The 18,376-nt window shown below is 44.2% G+C and overlaps 1 protein-coding gene across 5 annotated transcripts in view; it reads right to left on the bottom strand.

Annotated features, from left to right (window-relative positions):
- The window catches only part of LOC144683022 (dachshund homolog 1-like), a 551,253-nt gene that overhangs the window by 103,647 nt on the left and 429,230 nt on the right, over positions 1-18,376 (bottom strand). For 3 of the 5 annotated variants that reach the window (XM_078546002.1, XM_078546001.1, XM_078546004.1), the window contains 2 exons: positions 6,939-7,074; positions 1,604-1,738 (listed from right to left, as the gene is read on the bottom strand). In XM_078546002.1, coding sequence (XP_078402128.1) covers positions 1,604-1,738; positions 6,939-7,074 — 271 coding nt within the window. The remainder of the gene's footprint in view (positions 1-1,603; positions 1,739-6,938; positions 7,075-18,376) is intronic. The other 2 variants (XM_078546003.1, XM_078546005.1) reach the window with 1 other exon arrangement.

The raw sequence follows: 18,376 nt of genomic DNA, 5'->3' as shown, positions 1-18,376 counted from the left end.
ATCAGATATCCTGTTTCAGTAAAGTTGATTGAGGGATAAATATTCTCCAGGACAGCAGGGATAATTCTCTGACTCTTCTTGGAAATAGCACCATAGGGTCTTCCCTGTCCACTTGAGAACAAAGAGAGCCTTGGTTTCATGTCTCATCTGAAAGGTGGCACCTCCAACAGTGCAGCACTCCCTCAGCAGTTCAGTGGATTGTTAACTTAGGTTTGTGCATTCATGTCTCTGGGCAGGGTCTTGAACACACAACCTTCGAAGAGGTGACAGCGCTATACTCACTGAGCCATAGCAGGTGGGGAAATAAGAGACCACGTCGGTGTGTGTGTGTGGCCAAGATCGGGGAAGGAAGAGCAGCAGCCTGCGTTCTTTAAACGTGGCACAGGTTGGAACAATTCTATTCCTCCTAGCTCCACATTCAAGCTCGGTAACCGCTGGTCCAAAGTCTGCTTTTCCTGAGAGAAGCTGTATTAGAGCAAACTAATTTTGCAATGGGGCCCTCATTGACATCTGTTTCTTTTCCTCTGGTGGGCAGAGCACATCTGACCAGAAATGTGCGGCAATTTTCTGCCCGTCATATTGAGGGCTTAGTAGACCAATTAGCGCCCGAACAAAGAACACACATGTGGCTATCAGGTGATTAGATTTAGCTGTGATGATCTCATTGTCTTCATTTCCCAAAACTCACATTGAAAAACGGTCTCTTGCTTATGTGGTATTTACAGCAGACAGCTTTGCGCTGTTCACTACCAGGTCTTGATATTTTCAGGAGGGAAGGATGGGAGAGTACTATCCTAAAAAAAGAGGTTTTTTTTATGCCATTTTGGCCTTTTATCAGAGGACGAGTTTCCTGCAAACTGGTAAAGTCAGTCTGAGGGTATGGGAAACACGTGAGGTAATTAATACAATAGAATTAACTGCAACTAAAAAAAAAGCGCTAAGCATTTTGGGCAGAATTTTTAGCTCGGCGGGTCTGCATGTTCCCGACCCGACTGAGCATGAAAATGACACGCGATGACGTTGGCCGAGTGTGCCGAGTCCATTGGAGTTTCTGTTCTTCAGATTGCGTACAACGACAGTCTCCAGTCTCCACACTCCCAGTCTACTTACATAAACAAGCACCTCTGCATAAAGCACTACATGCTGTGAATATTAAATGAATTTATTCTGTTAAAGAGAATTACTCAGAGGTGGATCACAGATTATAATGGGTCCAAAGTTTGCTAGAAAAACAATGATGTGTTAAGACACAAAAATCAGCAAGTTCAGGGGATTAAGAGAGTTGCAGACCTCCAGAACTTCCTGGTCGATAATATCGCATACTCTACATTATTTAGTTCAGACTTACACATTAATTGCCCATTAAACTGGCCCCAGAAAGTTAAGGCTGGTAATTAGCAGCACAAGAACCCCTCAAGCTGAAGGGTGCAGGAAAAAGACGTAGGTTAATAAAATTTGTTGCTGGGGTTTAGAACCGAGCAGATATAAATACTGTGACAACTTGAAAATAAGTCATTATTCATTGATCACCGGTAAAGGAATCTGCCTGAGTATTTACTGCAGTGAACGCTGAAACACACATCAGATGTAGTGGATATTTTACCTTTTTCAGTGTGCATCCTTTTCGCTTCATGTCCTCCATCATGACAAGCAAGATCTCCTTCCTTGGGGCCAGGTAGGATAGTGGGGGACAACCCCAGGAGGGTCTGGTTAATTGACAATCCATTCTGATGGACAGCTATCAGTTAAAGCAAACAATTTACTTTTCAGTAACCATGCAGGATAAGACAAGGGAGTTTCAGGAATACACTTTCATTCCTAGATCCTGTTTGGCACTATCTGCTTAGAATCAGTTGATATCAACAAGTCCTTGCACTTAAGATTTAAATTTAACAAACACAATGTTAAGTGTACGTCTGCCAGTTTTCAGTTTCACACAAATTGTAGGTGCGGATGGCACTGTTAGGATGTAGTGTAACAAAAGCTGGGTTGATATTGGTAGTGAAGCAATTATTCAGCAATCATTTTATTTCTTGTGCTCAAAATTCTGGTCAAGCCAATTGCCCAATGGGGTCATCAGGACCCACTATTCAAACATAAGTATTCATAAAACTGCTGAACAGAAATGGAGAATAAAAATAATGTTAACATTATATCTTGTTTTCTTTATGTATGTTATTGAAAGGTCTCCTAATTGAAAGGCTGCATCCACATACTGCTGGTTCCATTGCATAATGTTGCAATACCACATGCCACATTGCACTTCGGCAACTGGTGGAAGCCTTACTTGTTTTATACCTAAGAGCCTGCTTCTGGAGAAAGACTTCCAGATTGCATTGTTCATGAACCCAGAGATCGTTGCAATTAAATCAATGGCGAACTTTCCCATTGGCTAAGTAGTGGGTACTGAGACTGTAAGGTTCCATGTTTGATACCCAGTTCTCAGCTGGAGCCACAACTTGGGAGCTATAGTTGGCTCAGCGCCTCTAGGCTAGCGAGGAGAAAAATAAGACAGCGTTCCTGTTCTTTGAAGCTAAACAGTGCATTCTCCTGGAAAATTCCTAAGTCTATCATGGAAGAAGAGGATCAAGCACAGCCCCCAGTCTCAAGTGTCAAATAGTCCTGTTGACATTTCAACAGGTAGATTTTCTTGACCTTTGCCACCTGGGGAACGTAGGTGCACCATTCCTATCCAGCATTCTGAGGGGGTTTGACAGAGTAGATGCTGAGATGATATTTGCCCTTATGGGGGAATCTAGAACCAGAGGGCACAGTTTCAGACTGCGGTTTCTCATGTATGACGGAGAGGAGGAGGAATTTCTTCTCTCTGTGGTTCATCAGCCTTTGGAATTTTACATCACAGAGAGCCGTGGAGGCTGGGTCATTCTTCAAGGCTGAAGTAGATAGATTTTTGATTGACAAGGGATCAAGTCAAGGGTTAGAGGGGGCAGACAGGAAAGTGGAGTTCAGGCCACCATCAGATCAGCCATGATCGAATTGAATGGTAAAGCAGGTTTGAAGGCCAAATGGTCTACTCCAATACCTATTTCTCATAGAGTCATAGAGGTCTACAGCACAGAAGAAGGCCCTTCGGCCCATCGAGTCTGCACCGGTCAAACAAGTACCTAACTATTCTAATCACATTTTCAAGCACTAGGCCCATAGCCTTGTATGCCATGGCATCGCAAGTGCATATCCAAATATCTCTTAAATGTTATGAGAGTTTCTGCCTCTACCACCCTTTCAGGCAGTGAGTTCCAGATTCCCACCATCCTCTGGGTGAAAAAATTCTTCCTCACATCCCCTCTAAACTTCCTGCCCCTTACCTTAAATCTATGCCCCCTGGTTATTGATCCCTCCTCCAAGGGGAAAAGTTCCTTCCTGTCTACCCTATCTATGCCCCTCATTATTTTATACACCTCAATCGTGTCCCCCCTCAATCTCCTCTGCTCCAGGAAAAATAACCCCAGTCTATCCAATCTCTTCTCATAACTAAAACTCTCCAGCCCAGGCAACATCCTGGTAAATCTCCTCTGCACTCTCTCTAGTGCAATCACATCCTTCCTATAATGCCAATTCCAGAACTGCACACAATACTCTAGCTGTGGCCTAACCAGCGTTTTATACAGTTCCAGCATAACCTCCCTGCTCTTATATCCTATGCCTCAGCTAATAAAGGCAAGTATCCCATATGCCTTCTTAACCACCTTATCTACCTGTCCCGCTACCTTAAGGGACTGGTGGACATGCACACCAAAGTCCCTCTGACCCTCGGTAATTCCCAGGGTCCAACCATTCATCGTGTATTCCTGTGCCTTGTTTGTCCTGCCCAAGTGCATCATCTCATACTTATCGGGATTAAATTCCATTTGCCACTGATCAGCCCATCTAACCAGCCTATCTATATCCTCCTGTAATCTAAGGCTATCCACCTCACTATTTACCACCCCACCAATTCTGTGTCATCCGCGAACTTACTGATCAACACTCCTACATTCAAGCCTAAATCGTTTATATATACCACAAAACAGCAAGGGACCCAACACCGATCTCTGTGGAACCGCACTGGACACAGGCATCCAGTCACAAAAACACCCCTCGACCATCACCCTCTGTTTCCTGCCACTCAGCCAATTCTGGATCCAATTTACCAAATTGCCTTGGATCTCATGGGCTCTTACCTTCGTTATCAGTCTCCCATGCGGGACCTTATCAAAAGCTTTGCTGAAGTCCAAGTAGACTACGTCAAATGCATTGCCCTCATCTACACACCTGGTCACCTCCTTGAAAAATTCGATCAAATTGGTCAGACATGACCTCCCCTTAACAAAACCATGCTGACTGTCCTTGATTAATCCCTGCCTCTCCAAAGTGTAGGCTAATTCTGTCCCTCAGAATTGCTTCCAATAATTTCCCTACTACTGAGGTTAGACTGACTGGCCTGTAGTTTCCTGGTTTATTCCTTCCTCCCTTCTTGAATAATGGTACCACATTGGCTGTCCTCTAGTCCTCTGGCACCTCTCCTGTGGCCAGAGAGGTATTGAAAATTATTGCCAGCGCCCCTGCTATCTCCTCCCTTGCCTCACTCAACAGCCTGGGATACATTTCATCCGGGCCTGGAGATTTATCTACTTTTAAACTTGCCAGACCATTTAGAACCTCCTCCCTCTCTATGATAATTTCTCTAATTATATCACAGTCCTTCTGCCTGATTTCCATATCCACGTCGTCCCTCTCATTTGTGAACGCCAAGACAAAGTATTCATTTAGAACCCTACCTACGTCTTCTGGCGCCACACACAAATTACCACTATGGCCCTTAATGGACTCTACTCTTTCCCTAGTTATCCTCTTACTCTTAACGTACTTGTAAAATAACTTTGTATTTTCCTTTACTTTACCTGCCAACATTTTTTCATGCCCCCTTTTTGCTCTCTTAATTTCCTTTTTAAGATCCCCCCTACACATTCTATACTCCTCTAGGGCTTCCACTGTTTTGAGCCCTCAGTATAAGCCATAAGCCATAAGCATCACTTTTTCTCTTTATCCAATCCTGCATATCCATCAACATCCAGGGTTCCCTGAATTTATTGGTCCCACCCTTTATCTTTACTGGAATATGTTGGTCCTGTACTCTTCCTATTTCCTTCTTGAATAAGTCCCACTGCTCTGACGCAGATTTACCTAAAAGTAGCTGTTCCCAGTCCATTCTGGCCAAATCATATCTGATGTTATTAAAATAGGCCTTCCCCCAATTGAGAACTCTGATTTCTGGCCCATCGTTGTCCTTTTCCATAACAACCTTTAATCTAATGGAGTTATGATCACTATCTGCAAAATACTCCCCCACTGACACCTCTACCACTTGCCTGGCTTCATTTCCTAAAATTAAGTCCAGGACCGCCTCCTCTCTTGTAGGACCTTCTCCGTACTGGCTTAAAAAGCTCTCCTGGATGCATTATAAGAATTCTGCTCCCTCTAAACCTATCACACCACGACTAACTCAGTTAATGTTGGGGAAGTTGAAATCCCCCACTATTACTACCCTATTATTTTTACACTTCTCTGAAATTTGCCTACATATCTGCTCTTCTTTTCTCTCTGACTGTTTGGGGGCCTATAGTACACACCCAGCAATGTGATTGCTCATTTTTTGTTTTTCAGTTCCACCCATATGGCTTCATTTGAGGAGCCTTTTTAGATGTCGTCATCCCTCCTTACTGCTGTAATTGATTCCTTGATCAATATTGCGATACCCCCTCCTCTTTTACCTCCTTTCCTGTCTCGCCTGAAGACCCTATATCCTGGAAGATTGATCTGCCAATCCTGCCCCTCTCTCAACCATGTCTCTGTGACAGCAATGACATCATACTTCCATGTGTTAATTTGTGTCCTCAACTCATCTGCCTTATTCGTCAGACTCCTTGCATTAAAATAAATACCATCCAACCTTGCCAAACTCCCTTGTGCCTTAACTGACCTATAACCTCTATGCCTTCCAGACTCACTTGCTTTCTTTTCTAATTTTGGCTGTGCATCTCCCCCTGCTGAACCTCCTCTTAGGATCCCATCCCCCTGCCAAGTTAAACCTTCCCCAACAGCACTAGCAAACTTCTCCACAAGAGTGTTGGTCCCATTCCGGTTCAGATGCAACCCGTCTGCTTTGTACAGGTCCCAAAGGTCCCAGAAATGGTCCCAAGGTCCCAGAAAACTAAAGCCCTCTCTCCTGCACCATCTCTCCAGCCACACATTCATCTGGACTAACCTCCTATTTCTATACTCACTAGCGCGTGGCACCGGAAGTAATCCAGAGATTACTACCTTTTGAGGTCTTGTTTTTTAACCTGCTTCCTAGCTCCCTAAATTCTGCTCGCAGGACCTCATCCCTCTTTCTACCTATGTCGTTGGTACCAAAATGTACCACGGTCTCTGTCTGTTTGCCCTCCCCCTTCAGAATGCCCTGCAGCCGTTCAGTGACATCCTTAACCCTGGCACCAGGGAGGCAACACACCAACCTGGAGTCACATCTACGGCCGCAGAAACGCCTGTCTGTTCCCCTTACTATTGAGCCTCTTACCATGTTATGTTCTTATGAGAATAGGGGGGAGACAAGGAAATACATCCCTTTATGTATAAGGCCACAAATGAGCAATGGGCAGGATAATGGAACCACATCCCAACAACAGTCAATGAGGAAAGGAGGAAGGTAGAAAATCAACAAAAAAATTACTTTCAGATTCAACTGCAACGTACAGTAACCATTTGAAATACATTTGCACCTTTGTATATTGCTTCAGAATATGTATTCATTTTTTTGTTACAGTGTTGATCTTCCTTCACTCTTGCCCTTTAATCCCACATACCGCATTTGAAATATTCTTTAATAAATTAGCCAGGTGAAAAATTTAGTGTCGAGAATATCGGTAGACGGAACTCACGGATTCTATCAGAGGAGCTCTCAGTCCGGGCTGGTGAACTCGACACGCTGCTGCTCCGATGGGAAGAAGGATGACTCCCTGGCCGGCGGCCATCTTCCAGGGACGGAGCAGGTGAAGGGCTGTCAGGAACACGTTCCTACAAACAACAGCAGGAAAGGTTTGAAACAAGGACAAGGCGAGTGATACAGATGCTCCATCAGAACTGGAAAACTCAAGCTCTGAGAGGCGGGGGAGGGAGACTGATGGAAGGACCAATAAATCACTAAATAATAAGATCTAATGCCAGGCACTAAATGTAGTCACAGGGTTCAAATGGCATCAAATCTAAAGCTTTTTGTGTATATCATTTAAATGGTTAGAACCCAATAGTGAGAGACTACAGGTGCCAATTGGACACCGGCACCACCTTACAAAAATGCAGGTTAACACCACTGTTTCTGCATCACACTGAGCAGAACACTACGCACTGGGTGGATCTCTGTGCACTGGAGGCCAAATACTACTCAAATTGTTATTGTCACAGAGGGCTGTTTTGCACTAGGTACAGCTGTAATACAGGTGACGTAAAGGCAAAATAGCATCAGGTGCCTCTCCCCCTCAGTGGCAAGTGCAGCTTTCTCCTCAGTAAATAGGTGACTGAAACACATGGTGTCTGTGTGGGACGCATTTTAATCAGATACAAAGAGTCATATTCAGTCTCCACCCTGAAAAATGCAAAACCCAGCAATCTGAATTCGTTCGCATTCAGCAGAAAAGCCTTTCCTCCCACTCTCCTCAAACATAGCAAATGACCCATTGACCACAGTGGGAGAAGACCCCAACTGATATGATAACTAATAGGCAGGGCGACCGCCCGGCTTTGCTCCATTCTATCCTATCCACCCCATCCCCCCAAACTAACCGGACCCCTCAAGCCAATTCCAGCATTCAGTATTATGGCTGACCTATATCTTAGTTCCATCCACTTTCCATGGCTCCATATCCTTTTATACCCATGTCTAGCAAGAAAAAAATTAATCAACCTCAGGTTTAAAATGATCAATTGAGTTTACAACTACAGCTTTTTGTGGGTGAGTTCCACACTTTGCATGAAGAGGTTACTCCGCTCCTAAGTAATCTGGCTCAGATTTTAATGTGTCACCTTGGCCGCGATGCTCCCACCAGCAGAAGAACAGGTTGCTCTAAATCCACCCTATCAATTTGTTTCATAATACGAAAAACCTCAAACAAGTTACCCCTTGACTTTTTTTTAATCTTCCAGGTAATACAAGCTGAGTTGATGTAATCTCTCCACATAATCTAACCCTTGGAGTCCTGAGGCCAGATCTTTCCATCGGGATCGGGGCTGGGACAGAGGCAGGCAGGAAAATAGCCTTAAGAGACCTTAAGTCCTGCCTCTGTTTCCGTCATTAGTGGCTTCCGTGAGGACAGGGGCGAGTGTAGGCCTCGAAGCTGACCAGTACCTATTAACAGACCAGGTAAACAATTTAAGGGCTTAGTAAGAGTGCCAATTTCAGGTGATTTTGAACATTAGTGGAGGTGGCTCAGCCTAAAGGTGCCTTCAGCCTTTGAGTGCAGTGAGGGCAGGCACGCATCAAGTTGAAGGCGAGTCAGAAAGGAAGGAAACTTTATGAAGGTTAGTGGCATGGTATAAGATACTTTCCTTATTTAGCGCTGCACACAATGAGGGAAGGGTGGAAGGGATAGTGAAGGTGCAGGAAGGGGCATACAATGGTAGTCCATGTAGGGTAAATACAGAGGAAGAGATAATAATATCCTACATATAAGGATTGCCTTAACCGACAGTATAGAGGATTCACAGCAATGTTCTCTAGAATATTGGGTTTGGGAAAGGCAGGTGGGAGTTTATCAAGAAAACTGTATATGTTAATGATTGGCTGGTCATGTGGTTTGAAAGCAGAAATTCTACCGTGTCAGACGTAGGAACACTTGTAGAGCTGTTTCACAGGTGCCCTTGCATAATGCCCACTCCGGAGCTGGCCCACTTCCATTCCCATGTCCCGGCAGCTTAATTGGATGGCAGACCCACCCCTTACCCTAGCTGAGGCCCCAAACCATGGAAGATCACTGTCAGTTTTGAAATCGAACCCGCTTCCAGTTTTCTGTCTCTTATGAGAAAATCCGACCTGTGGTAACATTCTGGTGAACTTGCTGCTCTCCCTCCAAGGCCAATATATCTTTTCTAAAGCACAGTTCCCAAAACTGTAAACAGTACAGATGAGATCTAACCAGAAACTGGTATTGCTGTAAAAAAAGCTCCCCCCCGCCCCACCCCCCACCGCTTTACATTCAAGCCTTCTAGTTATAAATCTTAACATTCCATTAGTCATTTTGATTATTATTTTGTACCTAATCTTTGTACATGGACCCTTAAATGTCTTTGCACGTACATCGTTACTAGCTTCCCACTATTTAAAATTATACTCGGATCTGTCCTTTTTGGTCCAAGATGGATGACCTCACTTTTACCAGCACAAGAATGCATCTGCAACAGTTTTGCCCACTCACTTAATCAATCAATGTCTCTTTGTAATTTTATGCTCCCATCTACAATTCTTATTGTAACACCATTCTTTGTGCTATTAGCAAACTTGGATATATGGCTTTTTATTCTGCTGTTCAAGTCATTAATGAATATAGTGATCAGTTAAGGCAACAGCACAGACACTTTTGGGACACAATTAGTCACTTCTTTCCAACTTGAGCACATAACCATTATCCTTGCTCTCTGTCTTCTACTGCCTCACGAATCTCCTAACCAGCACAAAATGTGCCTTCAATTCCATCAGCTAACAGTTTCTTATATGGAAACTTTTCGGAAGCCTCCTGGAAGACCATATCTTTGACACCCATAGATATTCTCTGATGTATGGCTTTAGTTACATCCCAAAGAAATTAATTAACTTCATTAGAGATTACATTTTACAAATCCAGATTGGCTTTCCCTAATCAGCTCAAATTTCTCTAATTGCTCAGTCACTCTGTTTTTAAACTATTGTTTCCAATAACTTCCCCGCAAGATGTTAGACTAACAGTCTACAGTTTCCTGGTTTCTCCCTTTCACCTTTCCAAAATCATTTAAACCTTCCAATCTAGAGGGGCAACTCCTGAATCAAGAGGGCTTTGGAAGATAGTTGGTAAGGCATCTGTAATTTCCTCACCTCTTCCCTTTAAGACCAAACCATTTGTTAAGTCTTTCATGCCATTACTTTTGCTAATACTATTCTCTAGTTTAAGTTAAGTTCCAGTCCTTGATTCATTGTTAATTATCCTCGATTATATGGTATATTTTCCTCTTCCTGTACTATGAAAATAAAAATAGACCCTCTTAAGGTCAACAGTTTCCTCCACCTCCAATCTACAACCTTTTTACACTCTGGGGGTACATTTATAAATTTGTGTTCATGTGTGGAGCTTCACCCTCGCTGGCAGAACATCTTGGAAATGTGGGTGTGAAGACCAGGAAATTTGGGTGCGATGAGTGCAGACACCAAAGGGTCGGCTAAAAACTCCATCGAATGAGGAAGAAAAAAAAAGAAGGAAAATTATCTCCTAGAATGTGTAACTGCAGAGGCAGGGGTTTCCCTCCTTGGGATGCATGTCACATGCACATCATCAATGAGTTGACACCAGTGGTTTCACACTATTTTCACACTCCGTATAAAAGCAGAGCCCAGCCACTGAAGGCCACCAATTGCAAATATGTCAGAGTTGCCCAAGGAGGCTGCTCTCACTGAGCAAGTATGAAAAGCAGCTTAAGGTCTGTTATAAGCAATCTGTCAACTGGAAATAGATCCTTTCAATTAAAGCCTTCCCACCACCCCAGGTCCCCAGGAACCCCAATCCACCATGCCCACCCCCAACCCCAAGTCCTAATTCCCACTGGCATGACTCTGAAAAGAATGCAATCCTTGCTTAAAAGGAATAAAGGCCATGATATTTGTGGGGAGGCGGGGAGAGATCATGTTTGGGGGAGGGAGCTGGTGGTTGGGGCAGGTGGGAACACAGAGATTCTGATAAATTTGAAGGCAGGATCTCATCGCAATTTCTATACTCCATGTCCCCCCTCCACCCACAGCCAGACGGATTGTCAGGTGGGAAAATCAGCAGAGGGCCACAGCCAAGGATCTTGGGGATCGGGTTCACGGTTCATTGGAGGAAAGCACACCAGCCCTGAAACAGTGCTCCAAACAGTACTCAGCTGCTGGATCTGGCTGCTCACACTTCTCTTTTGCAACGGAATCTCCTGAGCCTTGGGAAACCCATCCCGCAGGCGCTAAATTAAAATCATCCTCAAACTACACCATGGACATCAGGTTGAACTATTATAATGACGTGCCCCGCCTAACGAGACCTGGACACTCGCACCGTGGGCAACCTGCACTGTAAAAATGGGGGCTGACATGTACATGATGGTTTGGGGTTATATGTCACCACATTTTTATTTTTAAGCCTCCCCCCAGGCCCTCTCCTGTCAGCTGTTTTGTTGTGGTGACGGAGTTGGGGCAGCTTAGAATTGCACCCAAAGTATTTGTTGCCAGTACATCCTAGTATCCCATATTGTTAACAAGCCTGCCTGCACCAGGCAGATGTTGAAAGGGAAAGGGTGCAAAGCCTATTTTTAGGTCACAGTTGTCACCATCATTGCAGTTTGTAGCTGCCACAATTTGCCCCTCCAGGTTACAGCTGCCTTCCTGTTTCTTCTGTAACTCCCAGTGGCCCCGGGTAGCTGCACATTCCCACAGACAGAACGACATCTCACGTATGCCTGACTTAGACAAAGAGTGAGAGCTTGCTCAAGCAAAACATGCTTTCCCAGCATATCATGGTGAAGCAGGAATGAAGTCAGAACATTCGGAATCAAAATAAAAACATTTGAGTTTGGACATTGCTAAAAAATGAGACATGTTGTTGAGGTTTTTCATCTTGCACTCATCAGGACAAACGCAAGGGTGCCAAATTTCATAGGATTGCAACAATTTATATTGCCAGAGAAAAGGGTACTGATTGGTTGGCAAGTCAAATCTACTTGGTCAAGGCGTTGCCATGGAGAAAGCAACAGGGAGCTATAGGCTATCCAACTCCTCTACAATTCAAAAAAAGGCACAAGGCTTGACCATATTCCTTTTGCTTGCAGAGAACGGGCTCCTGTATTTGAATGTATGTCACTTCCAGAAAGTGTCAATGAGCCAAGTTACAAACTCGATTGATTACCTTAATTTAGTTGATAGTGTAGCTATTAGCGCACTCAGGATTATTCGGTAAGTGCTGCCTAATCGCAGAATCACATCTAACAATCGACGTTTTGTTTTGCAAGCATGGGCTGGTTGTGTAGTCTGTACTCTGCCTATTACGAAATTTGGAGTTTCCAAAAGGCAATTTGCCAAAGCTGTGTAAAGGATTGGGGTATATTAAATGCCGTTCGAGTTTCCATGAGTTTGAGTGATGGTTTTAAACACTGCGCTAGACACTGGCTCTGCCCACAAACTGGTCACATCCCTGATGGAATTCGTTGCCACTGCAAGCTTCTGCTAACTGTTGCTAATTCTGCTAAATTAAGGATGGGATTTTCTGGCCCCATCCACCGCCAAGATCACCTGATCCCGCTGAAAGTCAACGGACTTTTGGCTGGGCTGCCGGTGGTCCCGCCATGGCGGGGCCGGAAAATCCCGGCCTAAGTTTTTGTTTTAAAAGGCACTAGGACAATACGAGACCATAAGACCATAAGACATAGGAGCAGAAATTAGGCCATTTGGCCCATTGAGTCTGCTCCACCATTCAATCATGGCTGATAAGTTTCTCAACCCCATTCTCCCGCCTTCTCCCCGTAACCTTTGATCCCCTTACCAATCAAGAACCTATCTATCTCGGTCTTAAATACACTTATTGACCTGGCCTCCACAGCCTTCTGTGACAATGATTTCCATAGATTCACCACTCTCTGCCTAAAGAAGTGTCTCCTCATCTCTGTTCTAAAAGGTCTTCCCTTTACTCTGAAGCTGTGCCCTCAGGTTCTAGTCCCTCCTACTAATGGAAACATCTTCCCCACGTCCACTCTATCCAGGCCTTTCAGTATTCTGTAAGTTTCAATCAGATCCCCCCCTCATCCTTCTAAGCTCCATCGAGTATAGACCCAGAGTCCTCAAACATTCCTCAGACCCCTTTTTGGACACTTTTAAATGTTCATTCTTTAATTTACAGAGGAACTGACTACTGTATACCAATGTAACAAGCAAATGGCTCAGTATAGTATTTCAAAGTCACCTTCACGGAGTTAAAATCAGGTTACTTACAGGTAGTGGATTAGACACTCTTGTTAATAATGTTGATCGTTTGTGATAAACCCAATCGCAGCTGTATTAATAATACAGCACCAGAACTACCACTCTTAAATACATCAAGGAATATTCATGAATGCAAAAGAAAACCTAATTGCTCTTTAATATGCTGCCCATTCCACTGGAGTTTTGGAAGGTTTGCTTTCGTGATTATGCAAGTAGGTTTGGGGAGAAACTCGAACCATAAATTCACTGTGGAAAACTAGTGCAACTTTGAGAGAAATTTGAGCCCAAGGTTGCTGATTGCACTCAAAGTTCCTGTGTCCAATGACTGATTCACTGTTAGTCCAAATGTTGTGAAGAGTACTCAGTATTAATGCAAAGCTCATGACAGTAATTAGCACAAAAAATGGAAAACAGGCTGCCAAATGCTACAAGCAACTTTGGCAGAGAATAGGATGGTCCTAGTCTTGCGCCAGATTAGCTAATCTGGGGTGGTGAGGCTGAACCTCAGGTTCTGGAGGAAGAGCTCATTTGGCTTTCACGCATACACAAACACATGGTGCTGGTCAGGCTGAAGCATGCTCTCCATTATTGTGAATAGCTGGGAGCAGGAGTATTCCATAATGCATCCTGACTGTTGTGCATTTTATATATCTTGAAGCAATGCAGAGATGACACTAGTTTCTAAGCGTGCAACAGATTTATTTACAATAGTTTCAAAGTATCCCTGCAATCACAAAATGGCTGCTCACAGCTTAGCTTCTCGTGCCGCCTATGGTGTCTGTTTACTTTGCTCAGAAGCCACACCCAGGCTTAACTAATCAAGTACAGTGAGCATAGATCAGTTACCAGATTCACAATCGGAGAACAATTGAATACTACACTGTCCACTGGGAGAAATTCCAGGCGGTCATTAAAACAGAGTGTTCAGGCTTTCAACCAGGCTTCTTGCTGGCCACCATTTTAAATGTGCACAGGGGAGCCGGTGGCATAGTGGTATTGTTACTGACTAGCATCCAGAAAACCCAGGGTAATGCTCTGGGGATCCAGGTTTGAATCCCACCACGGCAGATGGTGAAATTTGAAAATTTGGAATTCAAAGGCTGATGACGATCATGAAACAGTTGCAGATTGTCGTAAAAACCCATCTGGCTCGCTAATGCCCTTTAGGGAAGGAAATCTACAACCCTTACCTGGTCTGGCCTACAGGTGACTCCAGACCCACAGCAATGTGGTTGACTCTTAAATGCTCTACGAACAAGGGCAATTAGGGATGGGCAATAAATGTTGGCCTAGCCAGCGACGCCCACATCCCATGAACAAATAAAAATAATAATAATTTGGAGGGAGCATCATAAATGTATACAAATCCGGGTCCCATTTAATGTTGCCACTCTCCTGGATGGACCTGGAGTTTCCAGGAATTAAGAACAGATTTCCAGAATGCTGCTGCCAGTAACCAGGGAGAAAAGCCACTGGGGCTTTAAAAATGTTGGGAGCTCACTTTCTTTCCCATTTGTTAGTTAGAAAAATATTGGGAGTTGGATAAAAAGCAACCTGCTGAACTGGGCGGTGTGGATGGAAGGTGATGTGATGAAGCCTCCAGGGACACTTCCAACCAGAGTTGGCAACCTGAGTGCCAGGACGTCAACGGGATGGGATTACACTTGAGCTTGGGGCCTAAGCATTGAAGCCACTAGTGCTATTGGGAAGAAGAAGAGACCCTTCCAAGGGTAAGTGGAAATCTTTCTTGCTTTGTGGTCAGAAAGGAGGAGCGTCATCCAGGTCCCACAAGGAAAGTCACGGCCTTTCTTGTCCTGAAGTCAAAGACCTCCTCACCTTTAATTTCTCACCATCGAGGTTACCGTAGGTCAGCAGCCTGCAGCTCCCTGAACTTGGGCTCCAGTTCACTGATGGGAGGCATATTGATGAGGCCAGGGAGCTAATATACCTGCAGCCTGACATGTAGGCCTGGCAGGGTATTTTTCACTCATTCTGTTCCCTGCCCACCTGAAACCCTGAGGGTTAAAATCAATGTTCACAGTCTTAACTTCACATATTAATAATGGCGAAATATTGGAAGGTGACGGATCCCATGTAAACAAACTCCAATAAGTAGTTAACACTGTCAGGAGAGGTGAGAAAATTGGCAAGACGATGACATTTGGGGGAGGGGGGCTTGGGGAGGTGAGAATTAATGCTCTGACCCTGTCTCTGGGTCTTAATTGTGGGATAGGTGGCCTGTCACTTAAAACAAGCTTCTGTAGCTGCAGAAGCATAGTTGCAACATGTGGGATAGTTGCCTGAGACCAAATATTAATTTTGAACAAATATTAATTTTGCACAGAGAAGGCTGGGTCAGGAGTGGAACAGTAGCCAACTGGAGGTAATTAGGTTCCTATTAAGGCCCCGCTTCCACACAGACTGGAATTTTCCAGTCAGCAGGTGGGCCCCACACAACGGCCGAAACACATCTACTGAGATGAGGCAGCCTCCATGTGGCAGATAGGGTGGGGTCAGTTCTTCATCCCTCTGATAAGCTCCCCACACCCACCATGGGTGTCAGGCCACACCATAGGATCCTGGCTATCCAGAGAAGGATTGTCCCTCAATTATCATGGCCTGGCAGCTGTGGCCATGGTCAAAACCAATTTTTCTTTAAGTCTGGTCTTCAGCGAGCACTCTTGTGTTATTACCTGTGGGCCTCCTATTGGCCCTCCAGTCTCAGGAAGCTGACTTCCATCTTTAATTGGATGGCAAGCCCGTCCTCTGGCTATCAATTGGGCAACTCATCAAAAACCATGTCGGGTAACCATTTCTGACATGGTGCGGGGCTGGTACCCACTTTTGACCCCAATATTGGGGTTCTGACCCCAAAGCAAAAATCCAGCCCAACGATTCAGGTCCATGACCTACCATCAGTTCCAGACTTGGGCCACAATGATGTTATCGTATCTCAGTCTGCACATGTAAATAAAAACATCACTAATCTCAAGTAAGTGCATTTACTGCTTGCCCACAGGAACAGGCTAACTGATTTAGGTGGGACATTGGCTGGTGAGTCACATGGTTGATTTGAACTGCCTAACTCCCTTCCACCAGATTTACACCAGACAGCTAAGGTTAAAATCAACCCCATTGCTTTTGGACCAATCCTTGTCATATTTTATTGAGCCCTGGGCAATGCTGCTCCACTACATTCCTTTGATACAGTGAATTAACACAGTTTATTCTGCAAGAAATAAAGGGTTCATTAATCATAAGTGACAAACTCATATGGGATAGGGAGGTCTTATTCACTTGTGGAACAGCCCAATATTAGTTACTGTGTATTTATATATTGCACAATGCTGCACATTTGTAATTCTCATCTCACACATGCTCCCCTTCCGCATACCCATTACACAAAGTGTTGCAGTGTGACTTTAGCGTGGGCTCAATCACAATTAAAGAGAAATTCTGCATACCAACATCGAATGTGGAGCCTGCATTAACTAGGGCACGGATCAGACATTTCATTGCTGTATGTCCAATTTGCTACATGTCCAATTTAATCCGGACCACCGTGAATCAGGCTGGATGACTTCTGCATCTCGTTCTCTGCTCTTATGAATCAAAACATGGCACGGGAACACAGCTGCCAAAACGGAGCAGTTCTTTTATTCGCAAGCTAATCTTAAATGTAATAAAAAGTGTTGAGTAAGGAAATGTGCAGCTGGAGACGAGTAAAGGAGGGGGTGGGGGGCATCTGACAATGAAATACAGCTTCAGCAATCTGACCTGAAAAGGATAAAGCCTACATCAGAATGACGAGGTTCCACATTAGCTATTCTACTCAAGTATGGACTGGTGGATCAATTGGGCTCCCTTGCACCCATTTTTCAGGAACAATGTGATCTCCTAAGGTCATAAAATGGTAGTCAGTAAGTATATTGTCCACCATTTTTGGCAAGGACAAACAAGAAACATCCTTTATGCATGCCTGTATCATCCATTAGGCTATTTAAATATGACCGATGCATTTAGTTTTCCTTCTATTGTCGATTTCCTTTCCTCTGCTCCAGCAATTCCATAAGGATATTTCCCTCCTCCTGTGGGAATGTGACAACATACCTAGGCGAATGGTTTTCAGCCATCTGTGATGTTTCCCTGGAGGGTTCACTGCCTCCCAGTGGAGCTCAGGCAAGAGATGAGTAGAATTCCAGCAGAATTTCGAGTCATAACTTTTGCCAGGAGTATGGACTCTGGACATTGTGGCTGCTTCCAACCCTATCCTCACTCAATGCTTGCAGACTTGCACACCCAAGAAAAGCAGGAACTTTGGCCAGTTCCCCTCACCTCAAAACTAGGAGCACTGCAGCACTTCCTCCTTGATGGAGGTCAGCTAACTTAGCACAGACTATGCGAGAAACCTCAGGTCTCCCTGGTTCATACATCTCCGTAACTCATTGAGGCAACTCAGGGGGATGACCTCAGTGGAAATCTTTAGAGATTCAAGGATAAACTTTCTGACATTTTCTCAATTTATTGAAAGAAAGGAGCAATGAATATGTAAAAAATCTACTTGCGCCCAATTAATTTTCCCTAAAATTTGTCGATAATGGAAAATATCTCCCTAATAATGAACCTGCTTAAACAATAGGAATATGTACAAATTATGGAATTCTCATTATTGGCCTGGATACTGCCCTTATTAACATCTTAGCCTAATCCAAGATATTGCCCAGAACAGTAGGATAACACCCTTTCAACTGAATGTTGGCACCATCTACATGATTAGGCGTTTGGTAGTGCAGAACTTGATTATTGTTGAAAAAGAGGCATGCTGTCAAAACTTTTCATCTTGCACTCATCAAGACAGATTTGCAAGAATGCCATCTGTAAAGGGAACAACAATTTATACTGCATGAGAAGAGAGTGCTGATTGGTTGACAAGTGGAGTCTGATTGGTAGAAGCATTGCTATAGCGAATTCACCACAGAACAGTTAACTGCTAAGCTTTTGTTTAAATTCAAACTAAACCAGGCAAATCAACTCTGATCGGTCAAGGCATTGCCATGTAGAATGAACCAGGTAATGGCTGCACCCCAGCGCCCCCATCCCACCCCACCAAGCTTTTGTTTACTTGAAAAAGGT

Source organism: Cetorhinus maximus, chromosome 7 (assembly GCF_964194155.1).
Source record: "Cetorhinus maximus chromosome 7, sCetMax3.hap1.1, whole genome shotgun sequence".
NCBI lineage: Eukaryota > Metazoa > Chordata > Chondrichthyes > Lamniformes > Cetorhinidae > Cetorhinus > Cetorhinus maximus.
The sequence above is the reverse complement of the archived record's forward strand: the minus strand, read 5'-3'. Positions and strand labels throughout refer to the sequence as shown.